This window comes from Chelon labrosus (genome assembly GCF_963514085.1).
Source record: "Chelon labrosus genome assembly, chromosome: 8".
NCBI classification, from domain to species: Eukaryota; Metazoa; Chordata; class Actinopteri; order Mugiliformes; family Mugilidae; genus Chelon; species Chelon labrosus.
This window is the reverse complement of record NC_140358.1, coordinates 20,735,799-20,754,849: the sequence shown is the minus strand read 5'-3', so window position 1 is coordinate 20,754,849 and position 19,051 is coordinate 20,735,799. Positions and strand designations below refer to the sequence as shown.

The 19,051-nt window shown below is 46.1% G+C and overlaps 1 protein-coding gene across 1 annotated transcript in view; it reads right to left on the bottom strand.

The window, feature by feature from the left end:
* Window positions 1-19,051, bottom strand: part of gpc3 (glypican 3) — a gene marked incomplete at its 5' end in the record, with an annotated part of 104,322 nt that overhangs the window by 9,869 nt on the left and 75,402 nt on the right. The window contains one exon of the mRNA XM_084549423.1: window positions 3,894-4,083. Coding sequence (XP_084405549.1) covers window positions 3,894-4,083 — 190 coding nt within the window. The remainder of the gene's footprint in view (window positions 1-3,893; window positions 4,084-19,051) is intronic.

The window sequence follows — 19,051 nt, the reverse complement described above, 5'->3', positions numbered from 1 at the left end:
GGGGTGGGAGTGTCTAGGTGGGTGCTACATGTCTAAGTAACATCCACATGAATGCCAGGTCCAAAAGTTCCCCAGCAGAACATTGAATTGTCACAAGACGGTCAATGTCATTTACTTCTCCTCTCAGTGGTTTTAATGTTGTGGCTGACTGGTGTATATAAGATCAAATAGAAGGCCAAGGCCTCATCAGTCTCACTTGTTACCTCTTATTCTATAAGTTTGCTAAACAATTTAATCTCGATGGAGGCGGGCCCCAAACAGTGATACTTAAGTCGCATGTTGTTGCTCCTCTGTATCATCCATCTCTGCTCGCTGTTGAAAACCAAAAGACTCAGGCCATGTGGGCACCCAGATTCCTCCTCCATGTGGACACCTGCACTCGTCTTCTCGCATCTGCATTGTCTGAGCCCGTCTCCCTCCGCCTCACCCAACCCTGTGGCACGCAGCCTCTCTGACTGGCAACCACATGTTGATAAACCTTCCACTGCAGCAGCATTCACGGGCGCAGCAGCTGAGCTAATCGGCTCTACGACACTATACGAAGCTTAAACACGGAGGAAACGGCGTACATGTAGACGCGTCCAGCGCTGCTCGTGTCAGCAGTGTCTGGATTATGATCGCTTTGATGAAGACATGTGGCGAGCACTACTGTGGAGGACTGGCGCCGTGTGACTCACCTATCAGGTGCAGAGGGTCAGAGGTCGCAGCTGCAGTTAATTAACATACCAGTTTCTCCCATTGGCAGCATGTACGGCTGTTAATTCGACCCACATACAGAGTAAAGAATGTTTAGGTTTCCCAGTGTATCAGCCTTTAGCGTTATCAAAGGTGTTTTTGTCTCTTCCTCTTCGTTCCCCGCATTCTTTCATCACCTTCTTCTTTCTTTTACACGCTCCTTTGTTCCAGCCACAAAATTTGTAGCAGACCTGAAAGGTGAGCCCGGCCCTGCCTCTCATCGTAAGCCGCGTGTTTCACATTACAGGAATATTTTCACTTTGTATTTTGCTAACCCCTGGAGCTGATAAAAATGCTTAAGAGCTCCCAAAAGAGCAGCTTTCCTTTCGGGGTGCTTACAGTGACCGAATGTCTGCGCGCAGGAACATAACAAGAGGTCTATTCACGCGGCTCCTGCTGAGAGCATGGCGAGGTGTAGAAGAGGCCCGTCCAGCTCAGCAAGAAAACACATGAGGCATAGCTCTGGGTAGCCGAGCCCAGGCAGAGCCCACCCAACTGTATTTGCTACTGAATGTTTCCAAACTGCATCAACAAGTTATGTAGTCTTAAATAGCCACCTTTATAAGAAGTTAGAATTGAGTTGTCAACACTTGTTTGCAGAAAGAGACATTTCTGTGGATTAATTCCACCTTTTCCCAACGAGGACTGTCTGGGTCGAGAAAACATCACCTTGAAACTAGCGTAGTGATTTGCTACGTTGCCTTTTGCTTTGAAAAAGCTTCAGGAGCTACGGCTCAGCGGGAAACAAATGATTCACCTCACTGGCAGGCCCTGTTGTAGAAGCTGCATTCTAAAAAAACATTGCAGAACAAATTTGAAGTGACAGCGGGAGGAAAAAAAAAAATAAAAAAAAAGAAGAAGTGAGGTGAGGACGGGGGAATGAAGAGAGGCTTTGAGAGAAATCTGCGAGCAGGTTTTTTCCGCGGTGACGGGTCTTTGTTTCGCACAGAGGCCGTACAGTCAGAGGCCAGGTGTGCAGGAGCAGGTGAGCCCTCATCATGTGCAAAAGACATATGGAATCCCAGATTAATGGATTAACCAAAAAAACACACTCTCTCTGTGTGTAGTCAGGTTACTTCTCTGACATGTAATCTATAGTTTTCATTGTGCCAGAAGAAATAACGCATGGAAGAAGTTTCTACCATCTATTTTTATTTGTTTTTGGGGCTAATCCTAACAATTAATGCCAGCTAATGAGTTAGTTGGACGACTTCATGATGGATTACATGCGCTTGATTTAAACAATGTGCAAACAGTGCAGGATGTGACAAATCTTTAAAGCATCTACCATCTTACCATGTGTTTTTCTTCACCACGTGTGAAGTTGTAATTGATTAAAGCTGGTCTGATGGTGGTCTGCGAACTGTACAAAACCACCGCCGATCCAGGTCATCCTCAAATGATTTAAAAACTTAAAGATGTTCATTAAAAAAATCTATTATGCACGCTTTTGACATACTAATAATAATAATCGTGTGGCAGAGAGGTAAAGAGAAATCTGTGCCTCCAGGGCGGAAGCTGTAACCAGTCCAGTGCCTGGCTGTTAGTGTTGTTTTGGAGGGTTGGGGAGGGGGGTGGATGGTGATTTGGGAGGCGGGGGCTGTCCTGGAATAGCTCTCCTGGCCTGGAATGCTCTGGGGAATGTGTAGCATGGTGTTTGATTGGTCGGGACTGGAAGTGTGTGTGTGTGTCTCTATGTGTCTGTGTGTGTGTGTTGTGGGTGAGTGGCGTTAGTTATCAGAAGGTTATGGAATCTGTGAGGAGAATGAGCGAGGACAGATCAATCATTACGCCTGTTGGGGAACGTCCTCTGTGTGGGCCAGCAGGTTGACAGCCTGTGCTGTGCCGGGGTCTCAGCCTTGCCTCTGTCCTGTCCGCACCTTGTTGTTGAGGCTTCTGTCACCTTTCCCCCGCCTCTTCCGCGCGCATGTGTGTGTGTGTGTTCGCCACACCACCATCGATCCGCTTCAGGCTTTGTGAAACCAGATCTGCCTCGTCCATCTCAGCGCAGCAGAGCACAGACAGGCGGCCCATTAGGCCTCATGCTCTGCAGGTTCACCTCTGAACTCCAGTCCCCTGTTTGACCAAAGTGGGCTGAGCAGTCTTGCTTGGTCAGCGTTTTGCCGGGTCATCACAGGCTATCAGCAGCTATCTGTGTATCTGCAAATGAGCAGGGGCTTCCCAAGGTCTGCAAACATTTCTGGCTCGTGTACAAACGGGCGCAAACAGGCGTGTGTATATATATATATATATACGTGCCTGCAGACACAAACCCACTAACCCACAAACATCTAATCTTGCAATTCACAGAAGAGATAAGAGAAAATTGCGGAGGTACTGAGATTGAAGTGGAGCTTTCAGCAGCTTGTAAGTCAGAGGAGACAGCATAATGAGCCTGTACTGCAGCAGAAACTGAACAGTCAGGCTGACAGGAGTGTGTTATTAGAGAGGGCATTAGACTCTCACGGCCCAGCCTGCTGGAAGTGAAGGCCCTGCAGGATTCCTGTGTGAACCCCGGGTTCTTGCTCTCGCTCCCTGCCCGGCAAACCCAAATCTCTGCCACAACATCCCCGACAGGAGGACTACTCCCTCCGCCGTGTTTGCTCAGCTGCGCTGGCTTTGAGTCGGGCGTATCGAACCCTCTTGCTCCTGCTCTCTGGCTGTTTTCTCCCTCTTCTTCTGTTTGGTTTCTTTTCTTCCGACAGTTTGTGGCCGTTTTTGTTCTTTGTTTGGCTTCCAGCGAGTGTGTCTGACGTCCGTCGTTGGATTGACAGCGGGGAAGGTCACGAGGTCGGGGTGAGGAGGCTACCTACGGAAGTCTCACGTCTCCCGCTGCATAGTGTCACGGTGGTGTCAACATGTACAGTAGCCGTGTAAGCACCTCTCTGCTGTGCCCACAGCCTGTGTTTGGACTGTGATCGCCGTGACTCACTGCAGAAGAGGCCAAATGTATTCGTGCACTCGCCAGGTTTAAAGTAAATAGCTCCCATTTGGTCTGCATGCTTCAGCGTAAACAACTTAATAGTTTGGGCTCAACATTTTTTTTTTCACAGCCTGCCATTTGAATTTATCAACGTGGACGCAGGACCTCGCTTTTAAACCACACAAGTGGCAGTTAAAGGTAATTTTGAGTCCCAATTTGAACGTGTTTGTCTAACCTGCAAAGATGCGTAACCGTTTGTGTCTCGGTGGAGGCCCCAGCCCCGACACCCCGGTGCATTCGTCTTCGTCGTCACAGTCGCCGCTCTCGAATCCCTCCTCCCCCTCGTCGCTCCACCCGTCCACCGCGCCTCCTCCACGTGACCGGGCTCTCCATCGCTTTTCAGACACCGTCACAGTCCGCAGCAACTGTGGAAAAAACAGGAAGCGGTTAAAGGTAAATGACGTTAAAGACGCACACCGCTCTAAGCCTCACGAGTCACTCTGCGGCCGGAATGCAAGCGTATGCATTAATGGGTTTACAAAGCTGTGAAAGTAAATAAGGAGAGTCTCTTGATCTGATCATGCACTGTGTGATTATAATGGAATGAGGGGGACTTCCAGACGAAATCTCGGTGAGATCTAAAAGCGCTTGTGTTTACCAAACTCTTATTATAATCACCAGGCAGGAAAACAGTTTTGTTATCGGTGCCAGTTCTGTTATTTTTGTCCAAACGTGATTCATTCAAAAGGCTTGCGGCTTTCGATCCATGTAATTTACTGGTAGAAAAAGAAACTGTGGGGTAAGCGGACTGCTGCGATGTGTTGTTATTGGCAAACATCATTGTCCTGAATGGTTGTCTCAGGGCAACAGGGATACAATAACACCGCATGAGACGCTCAAGACTTCAGCATCTAAAATTAAAAGGGAGCTGGAGGACAGATCAGGGAAAAAATTTTGACGGAAAGCCTGCTTTTCGAGAAATACCTGGTATAAAGATCGCAGATGACACAATACAAAACTGAACAATGGATTAAAAATTCAAACCAGTACCAAGAAAGTCTTTAAAACGAGCGGTGACCGTGTATTTATCTAACAGAAATATCGTTTTCAACAGCATCTTATACAAGTTTGGCCTCTGGGCTGCTAAAGCAGTTGCTTTTTGTCTTCTGATATTTTTCCCATGCAGCTAACAGAAGCTCATAATATGTTGTGCAACACATACCAGAAGTGTTTATTGAGAACTGCGGTAAACTAATCAACTCATAAATAATAAAAAAGAAAAGTGCTGCAGAGAAATTCCATTAACAATTTCTAAATTCCTCTTGACCAAGCCAGAGGAAACAGTAAAGAAGTGAAACTGAGTGAAACACAATAAAGAAAACGCGATTCTCGGAAAAATTTTGCCGTTTTTGTCGCTTATGGGAAATATAGAAATAAACAATAATAATAATAAAGAATCCACAGATGAGAAACATGTGTGTGAGCCTGGAGACAACCTACGCAGCCACGCTCTGACCATCTTTCAGCCTCCACAACATCACACATGATTGAGGGCCCTGCCAAAGCAACAGATGTGCTAAATTCCAGCCGCCTGCCCTCCGAGCATCCTTTCATCTCGCCGCTCTGCCTCCTTCTTGTTTGTTTTTTTATTGATTTCCTTCCTATCTGCATACGTCAGCGTGCATTTCTGTTGTTGTTTTGGTTGTCTGCGGGAGAAAATTGAGTTCATATGGGCCTCGTCTCAGGTCAGCTGCGACGTCTGCCTGAGCTCAGACCGCGTGTTTGTGTGCACGCGTTGCAGAGCGTGCGAGGTATTAAAAAAAAAAAAAATAGGTAATCACAGAATTACGTCAGTCAGGAGATAAACAACCCTGTTTCCTTCGCCTGCATATGCAAGCCAGTCAATAAGGGTTTTTACCAGTGACATAAACTCTAAAGTTTAGAGAGGAAACACACATCAGCCTGTTCCCAGCGTGGCTGCCCAACAAATCTCCATTCATTTCCCAACATTGAGGCCATACATGCATGATGACCACAACATTTCTAAAAGCCTGGTCACTCCGACCAAGATGTGGACAAACAGTAACTCACAGACAGACCCGAGGATCCAAGCAGAGTCCTCCAGGGTGTCACATGAAAACGCCCTATTATCTCTCCCAAGTAAACTCTCCCCGTAATGAATGGGACTTTAATGTACTCGACTGTTTTGTTCAGGACATAAATGTGTTTGTCTGCATTTGCCAGAGTCCTCCATAGATTTACTGAGGTCCTGAAATTCCTTCTCATGGTTTGTATCCTGGCAACTCGGCCCGTCTCGGGAAGGGGAGGGACGCCTCGCAAACCTTGTTAAAAGGCAAACAAGCACTTGTAAAGCAGGCAGAGAAAGACGTGGCTCGGGGTATTTTAGAACAAAACCTAAAAAAAGGAATGAGGAGTGAGGGGAAAACTTTTGACGGCAAGTGCCGCACCCTGTTTAGAGTTCAGTGTGTGTGTGAACGCAGCCCCGTGTAGCTCTCTACCTTGCTTGCAGCATACACAGAAAGTCTCCTCAACGCATAAACAGACACGCCATCGTCTGATTCACTGTGTACTGATGGTAGAAGACACAAGGGTTTACTGCTACGTTCTCTGGTAGGCGCCGGGCACACAGACAAATGTAGCTAAACACTAACAAAGTGACAATGTTAACATGCTAATGCTTATCATGTTTAATTGTTGCATTGTTGCAGCGTTCCCCTTCCTAGTTTAGAGCATTGGTATGCTAACAATTGCTAATTAGCAAAACGTTGGACAAATAAATATTAGGTCCTCTTAAAGGGGAACTACTGTTTTTTACAACCTGGACCTTATTTCTAGCGTATCATAACAAAATATTGGTGAAATGAACGAGTTTCGCAGCAGATAATGCGTTATTTAGAGGCTGTGTTTCGGTGCCCCAGTCACTCCCACTATATGGATATACGCAGCTCTCCGCTGGATCCAAATATCGTCCGAATGACTCCAAATGACACCAAAGTTATATGGGTGAGTAAACGATCGTATTTTATTCCAGACATAAGGTCCAGGTTGTAAAAAACGGTAACTCCCCTTTAATGGAGCAACATGTTTTGTCCAAACATCATGGTAGGCCTACAGGAAGATTCTGAGCTAGCACGGCTACGGATGTGAAACGAAATGTGAAACCTTTGACCTACTAGTAGGACTAGAAACAACATCCAAAGACAACACGTTGTCATGACAGTTCGTGCACATGGACACAGATTTATAATTTCTAGGGTGCTGAACAAGATGATAGAAACTGTCATCTGCGTCATTGCCTGGTTGGGTTCAGGAAAAAATCATGGTTTGGGTTATAATGTAGTTAGTTTTATCCTCAAGGGGAAATTCTTTTGCCCAAAGTGTACTTCAACTTTGCATGTCAGTAACAAGTACAGTACATAATGTAAAATAATTGGTGCAGGCGTGAAGGATAGGTCCAACTGGAACGCATTATTTTCAAAATCGTGCTCTGCCTCACAAGTAAAAGGAAAATATGTGTCCACGGACCTAAATAAATTGATTACATTTTGTGACTATTATGCTGCTGATCTGCAGAGGAATAAATGATGCGCTCTCATCTTCGGGAAACCATGAACATTTGTAAAAGACTTCACGGAAATCCACGCGATAGCCGCTCAGATAAAGTTAGAGAGTACAATAAAGCAGCGGACCGGCCAACTGACTTCTAAACTGACACTGCCACTCTCAGAGCCACAGGGCTGCAGCGTCTGAAAGTTGCCTGTTTTAGAATTAAATGTGAGTGAAATACGATCCAGAACATACTAGCTATAAATAACAGCATGTGACCACCAGATGAAAAAAAAACATGATTTAAAATGGGTTTTTGAGAGTTAAAAAAAGAAATCGTCTTTGCAGTCATGGCAGCGGCCTCAACGAGCCATAGCATCAGGCCGTGCCCTTCTCCACAGCGGGGTGGTGGGGCAGTACCGCTCCCTGAGCCTCTGTGGCAGGGTGCTGCGGCTTCTGCCCACTGGCTGCCTGCCTCTGCCACGGCTGCGGTAGCGGGGAGGGGTGGGATGCATGTTTGTGTCGAAAGTGACGCTGCGCTTTTGGCAAGGCTGAGCCACTGCCTGATCCGCCAAGAGCCTCCAGATTTACCACAAGAGGGAGAAAACCTCAAGCAGCTCTGAACTGGAATCTTCTGCAATTAAAAAAAAAAAAAAAAACCCGAAGCAAAAGGAAGCGGGGAGGAAACAAATAAAAGGCACATTTCTTTGGAGAAATGCACAGTATGTTTTCCATTAAGAGAGGAAATCTGGCGCTCTCGCTCTTCCCGTCTCTCTCTCTCTTCTGTGCTTCGAGAGTCGCATCGGGCGCTGGCTTGGACAGACAGCTGGACACACAGAACGTGTAATCAGCGCGACTATAGGCATCCCGCAGGCCACAGGGTTCACCTCCCTTTAACACAAAAGCGCAAGTCACACCAAGGAAACATGGGCTCAAAGGCTGCACACAAAGCCCAAACATGTGGCAGATTGCTCAATGCAGGCCAGCCCAGACAGAGACACAGAAACCGCAAGTCTGTCACTGCCTCCCACACATGACATGAACTCCACACAGGGTCACTGTTCAACACGACAGCTGCAGCTGAGCCTCAGAGCCACTGGCTGACCTGCACTAATAGAAAATCAACCTGCACTTGCTGATCATCAGCTGTGGCCTTTAACATGAGTCGGCACTGAGGCATTTTAATGTACACATTTGCTGAGGTGACTGTGTGATCCTGAACAATCTAAGCAAAAAAAAAAAAAAAAAAAAAAGGTCTTCTTGTCGGTGTCTGAGATTGGGATCAGGGCCTGTGTTGTGTCCTCTTCTCAATGCACGGGACATGTCTGGACGCGCTGTTCATGACTCGGCCCAGACGGAATCTGCTGCTCTGAATGTTTCTGTCAATGCCTCAATGCATTTCGTCTGCAAATCTAATCTACACAACTGAAGAATTAAGTTCCCAGCAGACTACTGACAATTTGTTCTCAACAAAAGCTACATTCCCAACATCTAATATTGAGCTAAAGGTTTAAAATGTCCTACAAAATATCCTCTTTTTTCCCCAAAAAAACAACTGACCTGATATTTTGGGGTTCAAACGATAATTTAAAGCGTCTCAGATACAATTGTTTTCATTAACAATGACACACCGGTGTTTCCCCTCAACTCTACACACAGTTGAAGAGGGTTTATACAGGACAGGAATTTATCAATTGGCCACAAACAAGACGTGTATATAGGAAATAGTTTGCTGACACGTTAGTCATGAATTGGTTCTGTCTCAAGGGCCAAGAAACAAGTGTTTAGACGGTCAGACAGGTTGCTTTCAGACGAAATGTTGGTGATAATCCGTCACACGGGGAAAACCTGCCCAAATACAGTCACAGGTCAAAGCTGAACCAAGGAGTCTGTGCGTAAAGTGAAGGATGTTTGCAGCATAGTTGAGGTAATAACTTTACTATTCACCTTTGTTTCTCCTACAAACACATCTGGCTAACCCCAGGCTTTGTTTACAACATGTCTGAGAGTGTGTATCTTTCCCTGTTTTTTTTTTTTTTTGTGGCAAGGTTTACTAAGAATCTCTACTCATTGAGCACATCTTTGGGATTACAAAATAAAAAAAGTAGCCAGAACATGGACCGTATGTGAAGATGGACAAACCCTCTGTGACGTAGTTTTAGGGAGGAGCAGTTTTGAAACTAAGCGTGGTGGCCTTCTTGGTAGCGCCTGATCTTGCCTCATTCACAGCTAATTCAAAAATGGTCAAAGATGTGCGGAGTGAGTGGAAGTGGGTAGACAGGTGATGCCTGGGCAAAACGGCTCCTTATGTGGGACGGCATCCACTTGTCACTCAGAGTGGCCACACCCTCATGCACAGTTTGTGCTTCTAGCTACGGCAACAGCACAGATTCTACGCAGGTCCTATCTCCCTAGCCTGACGTGCACCTCCCCAGCCCACAAGAGCTGTGATTGCTCCGCTTGGTAGTAGCGTGTTTCTGCTTTAGTATTTCCAGCTGCTTCTCCATTTCCACTAATTTCAAATTGATTGGGTCAATAAAAACTGAAACATCGAGGTACAAACATTAGTATGACTCGTCTTTATCTTCGCCGAAATTTCAGCGAAAGTTTCAGTCGCCATTGTTGAAAGTGAAGCAAGTGGAAACAAAAATGAACCCGACTGGCAAAAAAGACACAGCGGCAGCATTTGGGTGGTGTTTTTACAGAGCGAAACTGCCAGACTGACGAAGGCACAAGAATAAATGGCTCGAACCAACGTAGGCTACGTGCGTAAGTTACGCCGTCTATTTCCCGCAGAGGTATAAACCACGCTTCAGTCATGCATACATTCATTCATTCATCTTCTGTAACCGATTGTCCTGTGAGGGGTCGCTAGGGGTGCTGGAGCCTATCCAAGCTCTCATTGGGCGAGAGGCGGGGTACACCCTGGACCGGTCTCCAGTCTATCGCAGGGCCAACACAGAGAGACAGACAACCATTCACACTCACACCTACGGCCAATTTAGAATCACCAATTAACCTAACGAGCATGTCTTTGGACAGTGGGAGGAAGCCGGAGTACCCGGAGAGAACCCACGCAGACACAGGGAGAACATGCAAACTCCACACAGAAAGGCCCAGTCAGCCCATGGATTCAAACCCGGAACCTTCTTGCTAGGCTAACCACCACTCCACTGTGCCGCCCGTCATGCATACATTTAATCCTTAATACAACCAAAAATGTTGAGTTATGAATGCGAAAATTAGCTACAGAGTCCATTCTGTAAACGTTTATATCTGCTGTAAAGTTGGGCGTTTTACATTGGAGGGTCTTTGGGGAGACAGCCTCAAGTGGTCGTTCAAGGAACTGCAGTTTTTGTAACGTCAGACTTGGACTTATTTTTCCGCCGCTCAGGTCCAGAACTAAACGAGAATTTAAAATGAGACCCACGTTGCGACTAATTATCTTATCTTACAATAGTGAGAAGTCAGTCTCACTCAGACACTCAGTCTTTTTATGTAACGTCCATAATTTTAATGTGCTTTCCATGGTCTGGTTAAATGTAATAAAATGGGGCATGCTACAAAGGAGACATAATTGTCTCCAATTTATATCAGAGGTCTTGTAAAACTTAAAAAGCGTATTTTTAAAGCAGCGCAGGAGCTAACGCCCGGATCACTGTGTTAGGCAAACACATCACTTTTCTGCACAGACTATTTTTCTTGATAAATGAAGGAAATGGACTTTCCTTTCACCTAATCCCCACATGTCCCCCGAGCCGAGCTGAGGGTTTGTATCACATTGGCAGACATCCTTGTTTGGAGCTCGGAGGCCTGGGAGAAAACGAGAGTGGAAATGAACGAGGCACATCATGGGAGAGCAGAGACAGATAGAGGGACAGACAGAGGAATGACAGGAGGCACTTTCCACAGAGTGAGTCATGGAAAGCTCCTCAGCAGGCTGAGCGCTGTTTCAGGCGACACAGCCTGCCCTGCATTCCCACCCGCTCTCCTTGACTCATTACTCAACGTTTATTGAATCTGAAATATAAAGAGGAGGGGGAGCAGCGCTCTCATTCTTCTCCCTGTGCTTTTGCCTCACCCTCTTGTCTTCCTCTATCTGTCGAGTATGTCACGCAACAGGAGCCCAGCCTCAGACAGTTAATGCAGACAAGATTAATTTCCTGATGTTCATTCCAGTCGGAAACAGAACACACAGAGAAAAAAGCAGCTCTCCAGCTCTACGTTAAACTGGGCGTGTGTCCACTCCACCTATCTGCCTAAGCCCATAAGTTTATTTCCAGATTTCTGCAGTTTGGACTGAGTCCTGAATAGATGTTTAGACGTTTTTGGCAGGGACGTAGTTCCTCTGGTACATAACCTTTGAAAGCGAATGACAGCTCTTAAGCCTTGTGTACACACATTAAATAAATTACGGTTCATCCTCTGAAAGAATAAAACACTTTCCAACATATTCACTTCAGATGAATGCAGAGGGTTAAGTCCCTCCAGTATTAAATATATCAGGTATGACAGCAATTTCCAGTCTTTTTTGAGGCTAACCAAATGAAAATCTTTACTTATGTCTGTGAATGTGCCTGATTGTCTGTGTGGGGTTTAATAGTTTAAAAAGTCTCATTCCTGTGCAGGCCGCTCGCTGCTAAATCAGATTATACCCCTCAGACAATCTCTTTTTGTCTGCCGTTAGACTGCTTTACACGTTATCGACGTGGTTTCCAGAGTCATGTGTTGCTACGAAACCCTCCGTTTCTACATCAGCAGACTGTCAGTGCATGTCCCATGATCACACCGGTGGAGTCGGTGGACGTTAAGAGCAGCAGCAGCAACAAGCAGCTGCTCCGTTGAAGGATAAATTAGCTCGTAGCAGAAACAAAGTTAGGAAAGGAGGGAGACGTAAACGATCACAGGGGACCACCACAATCTGCAAATGTGTGTCTTGTGGAATGATAAAGCTAGGCAGTGCTAACACTTTGACAGGTCCAGAGAGGAGCCTCAACTGTGCAGTGCCCCCCAGAGCACTGGTGTTCCAAACAAAAGGCAGAGGAGGAACAGAGGAGGTCTCTGACCCTCACAGGGAGACCCTCTGATGACCTAGAAGAGACAGGAAACAGGAAGTGTGACCCCTGACCTCTACAAGGGGGGGATCCTGTTACTCTGCAACACGTGACCGTGCCCAGTGACAGCAAGGCCGGGATGTGTGGACCACATGAGAAACTGTAGCGGGAAGACTCAGCTGTTCATACTCCTGCTCGCTGACAGGTCAACAGAAAAGCAAAAGAAACCGCAGAGGAAGAATAAAAGCTCACGCAGTCACAGAAGGCGAGCGCCTGGCTTGTGCTGCGGGGTTTTTATAAGCCGGCTGAGTGATAATTACACCCAGTGGGGTGGTAGTGGTGTGGGAGCAAAGGGGCGGAGTGGGCAGAGAGTGGCAAGACTCAACTCTGGCCTCAGGATGGAGTGTGGGAGGGAGAGGTGGAGGTATGGAGGCAAGGAGGACTGGATGGCAGCGGTGGAAGGAATGGTTGGGCCTCATTAGCAGGCAGACTAATTGGGAGGAAAAGGGCCCTCACATGCTCCGTCTGACCTCCCAGTCAGCAGGGGAGAGAGCCGGGCTGGAAGAGAAATGTGTGTGTGTATGCGGAGGAGAGGGTAGCGGTGTCTGCTTGTTGGATTTCTAAAGTTTAGGAAGCATAACTCCTCATAACTCCTCAAATTCTAACCTCACCGTGAAGCCCTAAGTCTTCGGAAAAACGAAAGGATAACGTGCAACGTGTGGTGGTCTGACGGAGGGAGGGGGTAGTAGTGGGGGGCTGGGGTGGACCGTCTCTGCCTACACAAACGCCCTGCAGCTCCTCGGAGGTTTACACCAGGTGTCACACTTCATTTAAAGAACCCTCATGGCTTATCCGCACTCACAAATATAGCAACATAACAGCCCTTCTTCCTCCTCTGCTTCCAGAGCAGTCGTGCTTCACACACATAAAAAAAAAAAAAAAAAAACGTGGAGGGCGAGAGGACAAAAGCCCCGGGGGGGTATATTAAATAACGCTTCAAAAACCTTCAGTAAATAACATCAAACAGGAGTCAGTCTCTTTGACTGGAGCGAGCATAATGACTAGGTTAGCAAGTGTAAGTTTACAAAACAGCAGGCCTAGTCTGACACCCATGGTGTCTATTAGTCTGATTGTAAGCACACACTGTAGGAAAAGGCCACCGCATGCTGGCCCTGTCATGAAGCCGCCTCCACTTTATTTCTACTCTAGTAATATTACACTTTATTTATTCATATATTTCAAAGTGTATTTGAAGTGTTGCTTTATTTTATAGCTGTTTTTATGCGTATATATCACCTCTGTCGCAGTTGTATTCCAGCGTGTATTCAAGATTAATCACTGCGAGGGTGCATGGTAAAAACTGCTGTAGCTCAAGTGTGTGAGCTATATATTAAAGAGTGCTTTCTGTACGAGGCACGCACGAGGTGTTGAGCGCACGCTGCCCAGGCTCCGGTGGCTCGCAGGAAGTGAGACTGCGTGATGGAATTTGTGGCGCTCGGGATCTGGTTTATTTTCCACCCTGGATTCCTGTCCTACCTGCAGGATTTTCCCAGGTTCTGGCTTCAATTAGTCTGGGAAGCTGTGAGTAGAGGAGGGGGATCTAGGGGTTTAGGAGAAGGAGGGGGACTGGAGGAGGGAAGGGCGACAGCACTGGAGTCTGTCACACACAACTCAGCGCAGCTGGGGAGATGGAAAGAAAGGCAGCGAACGGGGAGAGATAGAGAGCTGAGGGAAGTAAAAGTTAAAACATTTGAGCGAGTTAAAATAAAAGCTCTGGCTCGGCAATGTGAAGACGTTTGTTGTTCTGCAAATGACAGATTCATAGACGCCTTTAACAAAGATGTCTTTCACGTCCACGGCACATTCCGAGCGTAGCTCTCCAGAGAGTTCCGTATAGCCAAGAAGGGGCTGTCAGAACAATCCCAGGAGGTCTGACCCTTCAAATGGCAAACTCATCTGACAAATGAAACGCTCTGTAATCAAAGACCAATCACATAATTGCTCTATTTTGCCACTAGCTCAACCATCTCCTGCCAGATTAGTTGTTCAGAGGAGAAACCTGATACTCTGGGAATTTAAACAGATGTTCAGAAAAACAATCTCATCCCCCCACGGAACAAGAACACATCATCAAAATGAGATGTTTTAATTTAAGAGTGCAGAGACACGTCTCTCCACACAGGAACGCCACTTCGCACAAAATAGAAAGAGCTAATGCAGAGTCACGTTCACGGTCAACGTCTCTGCAGGAATCGTCCGCCTGGCATCCAAAAAACACATCCTCAGCTCGACGTCAGAGCCGAGGAGACCGTGCTGGAGCACACTCGCCTCTATCAGCTTCAACAGATTGCATATACAGGTCACAACACACAGACGGGACCTCACACAGGAATTTGTTACAGAGTGTAAGCATGAACAAAAATGTCCATGGCTCCTCGCAGTCCTGCACTGTTTAAAGATTCCAAGTCAAGAAGCAATAACCGAAGAAGAAAGCCATTTCTCTTCATCCATTTATAGTGTGGGGCTCACTTTAGACTTGGCCGCGGCTCAGTCATGACATCAACCACTTCAGGCGTGAGAAAACGTTGTTTTATAGGCCGAGGCGACCGACCCTGGATTTTTTTTCTTTCTTATGGTGTTTAGTTTAGCTTCACAGAGGCACAAAGGCAAGGGTCTCCCTGCCAAGCTGTCTCCGTATCTGCTGATACTCTGATCAACACTGACAACGTGAGAAATGACACATTTCCGCTGCATAGCTGCATTTCACAGGGCCATCGTCACGAAGCACTTAGGAGCGGAGGAATGAAACATCGGGGGGATTAAAGTTGGAAGGAAGTAGATTCTTTGGAGGGGTCCCATGTTCCCCTCATTGTTGGGAGAGTGCAGCCTCTATATTTTATGACACGTACTGTGGTCTGGGACTGATTCGTTTCTTGAAAGTGGGTCAGTACAAGCTGGAAGAACCACTGATTGTGTTCGCTGCCTCGGCCAAAAGGAGAATAACGCTCATTCGGATGGAAAACGTGTGCAGGATAAAAGAGCCTCGTAGGACTTGTAAAGCGCTGAATGCAAGTGACCCGTGTTCTGAGTATAGAGCTGAATGCATAAGCAGTAAAACAACCTACACATTCTCCAGCCTGCAGCTCTTCTACTGTACAAGACGAAGAATCACGAGACTGAAATGCCGCAGCTCTTAATCAGCGTGTCTCTCTGCTAGCCGGCTTCCAGCAGCATCACTATCTTGCTGCTGGCCCGTCCTCGTACACTCTGCATATAAGCAGGGCAGATGAAAGCAATTATCTGTGAGCCATGGCCCACTCTCTCTTATATCAGATGGTTAATTAGTCCATTTGCTTTTAGCCTGGCAACATCCAGAGCTGGTGGTCTTTCAACTGGCGGGAAGGCGGAGCCCTTGTAAAAGTGCTTTTAACTAAACAACATCACTTTCCCCCGGTGCCCTCAGAGGTTGTTTACAGTGGGCGAGCCGAGAGCAGCGAGGGACCTTCAAATACTGGGGACAGTCAATAAACAGTTAGCGGGATAATAAAGTGTGTTTAAGGTCTCGTGTCTCTGGTGAAATGTGACATTGCGCCTCCATCTAGACAGATATGTTTTTAGTCATGTAAGCAGTGCGACTCCAGGGACGCCGGCGAGTCAGCTGGTGCACCGCTGTGGCTCGGACTGAAATATCTCAAAAGCTGCTGGATGCATTTCCACGAAACTTGGCACAGACATTTATGGCCCCCAGAGGAAGAATCCTACTTTGTTTGATGAGTCTTTTAATCTAGTATTACAAGCAAGTTTATATATTTGTCACAAGCAATTTAAGGACTTCCTCCTACTTTTCCTCCTGCACTCAGGGTTAACTCTGAAGCTCGACTGCTGCAGGGATTGCCACTAAACGCTGTACAGGCATTCGTGTTCACCCTCAGTTACTTTGGTCATCTCTTGTTTTTTTCATGCACCATCAATTTCAAATTAGAGAAATACATTTGTTTCTAGCCAAGTACCATTAAAGCGTCAGGTGTGATTTGTGTTTAGTCAGAGACATGTCAGAAATTAGTGGGACCAATTAATTTACCCGACAGTCCCCAAAATAAATACTAAACTCATATTTCAGAAGCCACACGTCTTCTTAACACTCTGTCTCTAAAATGTGTTTTTTTTTTCCAGACTGACAGTTTCGTCCGAGACCTATCTGGGTCTCAGCAACACACTCTTGGGACATCTGGCAACACGGACAGAGTAAATAAAACGATGCTCCTAAATCTGTATCTGGGTTAACGTTATCTATTTCACACACACGTTATCTTGTTCCAAACCACACGTTACTAAGTCTAACGCTGACATTAGCCAAACAACGGTAAAAACGTCGGGTTAATGTTCGCAAACACCCTAGATAAATAATGGTTTAGTATATAATGCTGAATGTGGCTGTGAGCTGTGTAAATATCTGAAGTTAGCCACAGAAATCTATCAGTCTATGAAAGGGAGTATGTTATGCATCAGCTTTGTGTTAGAGCGGCAGCATGCAAACACTCAACGAAGCCACTGGCAATAATAAACACGCATGTTACGACTGATATTACTTGAAGCACTTCTACACGTTGCAAGCTTGGCTGTAGACTGAACCAAATTTGTTCCTAACGTTTTGCAAAGTTCATAAATGTGCAAACGTTCAAACAAAATATAATATGTATAGAGAAAATGACAGATTAGCTGCATGAGTTGTAGCCTCGACTGGTACCGCGAGCTTGACTGAGCACTAAACATATGGTGGACTTCACAGTGGGTTAACTCATTGAAGGACCGTCGTATTGGATTGCACAATATTATATGGCGTTCCTGTCGTTTTGCGCACACTTGGAGTGATGATTGGTTTGAAAAAATATTAGTCTAATCTGATTCCTGGACAAAAGTATGGCTAAGAGCCATAAACATTTTACGGCACATGAAATATGCGATCAAGTGCGCTCATTTTTTCGTCAGATGTTAATCCAGCCCCTTGAAGTTGAGATCTGAAGGGAAACTGGAGTTGAAGCAGAAACACGCTTGACTTGCTGTACGGTCATCAGATATGGAACTAAAAGCTCCTATGCGAATAGTCAATCTGCATAAATAACAGGCGTTTATGCAAACAGCATCAGTCTACATGCATGCCATGTCAACAGCACAACACAGGAGGCAATTAGAATTAAAGTATTAGGTTACTGAGAAGATCTGATTTGACTGTGTTCATGTTTCTAAGGGATTGTCTGAATGTTTGTAACACAATGAGCTCAGTCATTTCCCCAAACTGCAATTTCTTGCAAAATCTCATCAAAAGCCTATCAGGAACCCGATCCACACGGTAAACAGTCTGCTCTGCAGCAGCTCTGCTTGTAATCATGCCGTACAAGTCTTTGTCCCCTGTCAATGCAGGAAGTTTTGAAAGGCTTATTACATTAGGACAAGTATGTCCTGTGTTTTTAAGATTAAAGGATGAGTCTGGTTTATTAACGCTTGGTTTAGTTCGGCTACATGATTCCTACTGATAACGGCGTTGCTAAAAAGAAGTAAAAAAAAAAAAAAAAAAAAGCCAAGAAAAACGCACGGTCAGACGATCAAACAGATTTCATGCGAACCTCCATGTCACTCAAGAGTTGTCTGGAAGAGAAAATAAATGCGGACGACAACAAAAAAACGAAGATTACTCAAACTATCCATTATAACCAACCACCGTAGTCGACAGACCAACATCCTGCTTCCACTTTGACAAAATTCTGTTTGCGAGCAGTTTCCCTGCGCAATGAGTTATTGCTGACATTTGATGCCCTCAACAAATAATACGGCAAAACAGCTTAGACTTCAAGAAATGACCCTGGTGAGAACAATGTCTCCATAGCTGATAGAAAAGGTGGCCGATATAAACACAGGCCTCGTGATTTTAGACCGAAATTATATTTTGCATTAAAAAGACGGAGCCAGATCAAGGATGAATCGTGTGAAGGGGCTTTTGAAGACAGCAAAGGGGCTTCTAACATGCACGCATGAGGTAATACACCAAAAGTAAAATTAGAAAATTACAGCGTCTGAACCCACAGCCCTCTGTATTCTTTCTGAGGAGTCTCTGGTTGTCAGGAGCAGAGTGGAGGAGGGCCCATAGCTGCTCCTTAGATCTCCCAGGTTGTTTAAACAGGGGAGAAGGATTGTAATCCGCTGAGACAGGTCTGCAGCACTCTGAAGCTCAAAATGCACGTAAGCAGACGAAAAAACGCGCACGCACAACAACACGCAGAGGTGTGTGTGTGTGTGTGTGTGTGTGTGCGCGTGGAGGGCTGTAGGTGGTCAGCTGGAAGTGTTGACAGCTACAAGTGCAACCACCGGGAACCAGGAAACACTGGCTGATCCGCGGGGCTGATACATCTATCTGCAGGGCCTGGGGTTGATCCTGCAAGCATCTCTGGACTCAACCGCCAGACACCAACGGTGGTTTCCATGGCGATGGGGAGAAAAAAAATGGGGGGCTTCGGCCCAGATGACAGCTGGGGCTTAGTTCGGATGGAGGACGTAATTCCTGTCTGTTACAACAAACCCTGTAACCCCCTAAAATGGGTCGTCTTCTGTTTGCTGCACTGGTGAATTAGTGTCTTAGAAGAGTTTCCTGTCAGCAATATGTTGTTGTGTTTCTGTTTCAACATCACTTTGAACACAGGTGATACACGATAGAGAAAGAGACGTGTATCACAGCACGAAGCGTCTGATTTTCCCCATCTTCACTCGACCACTGCTG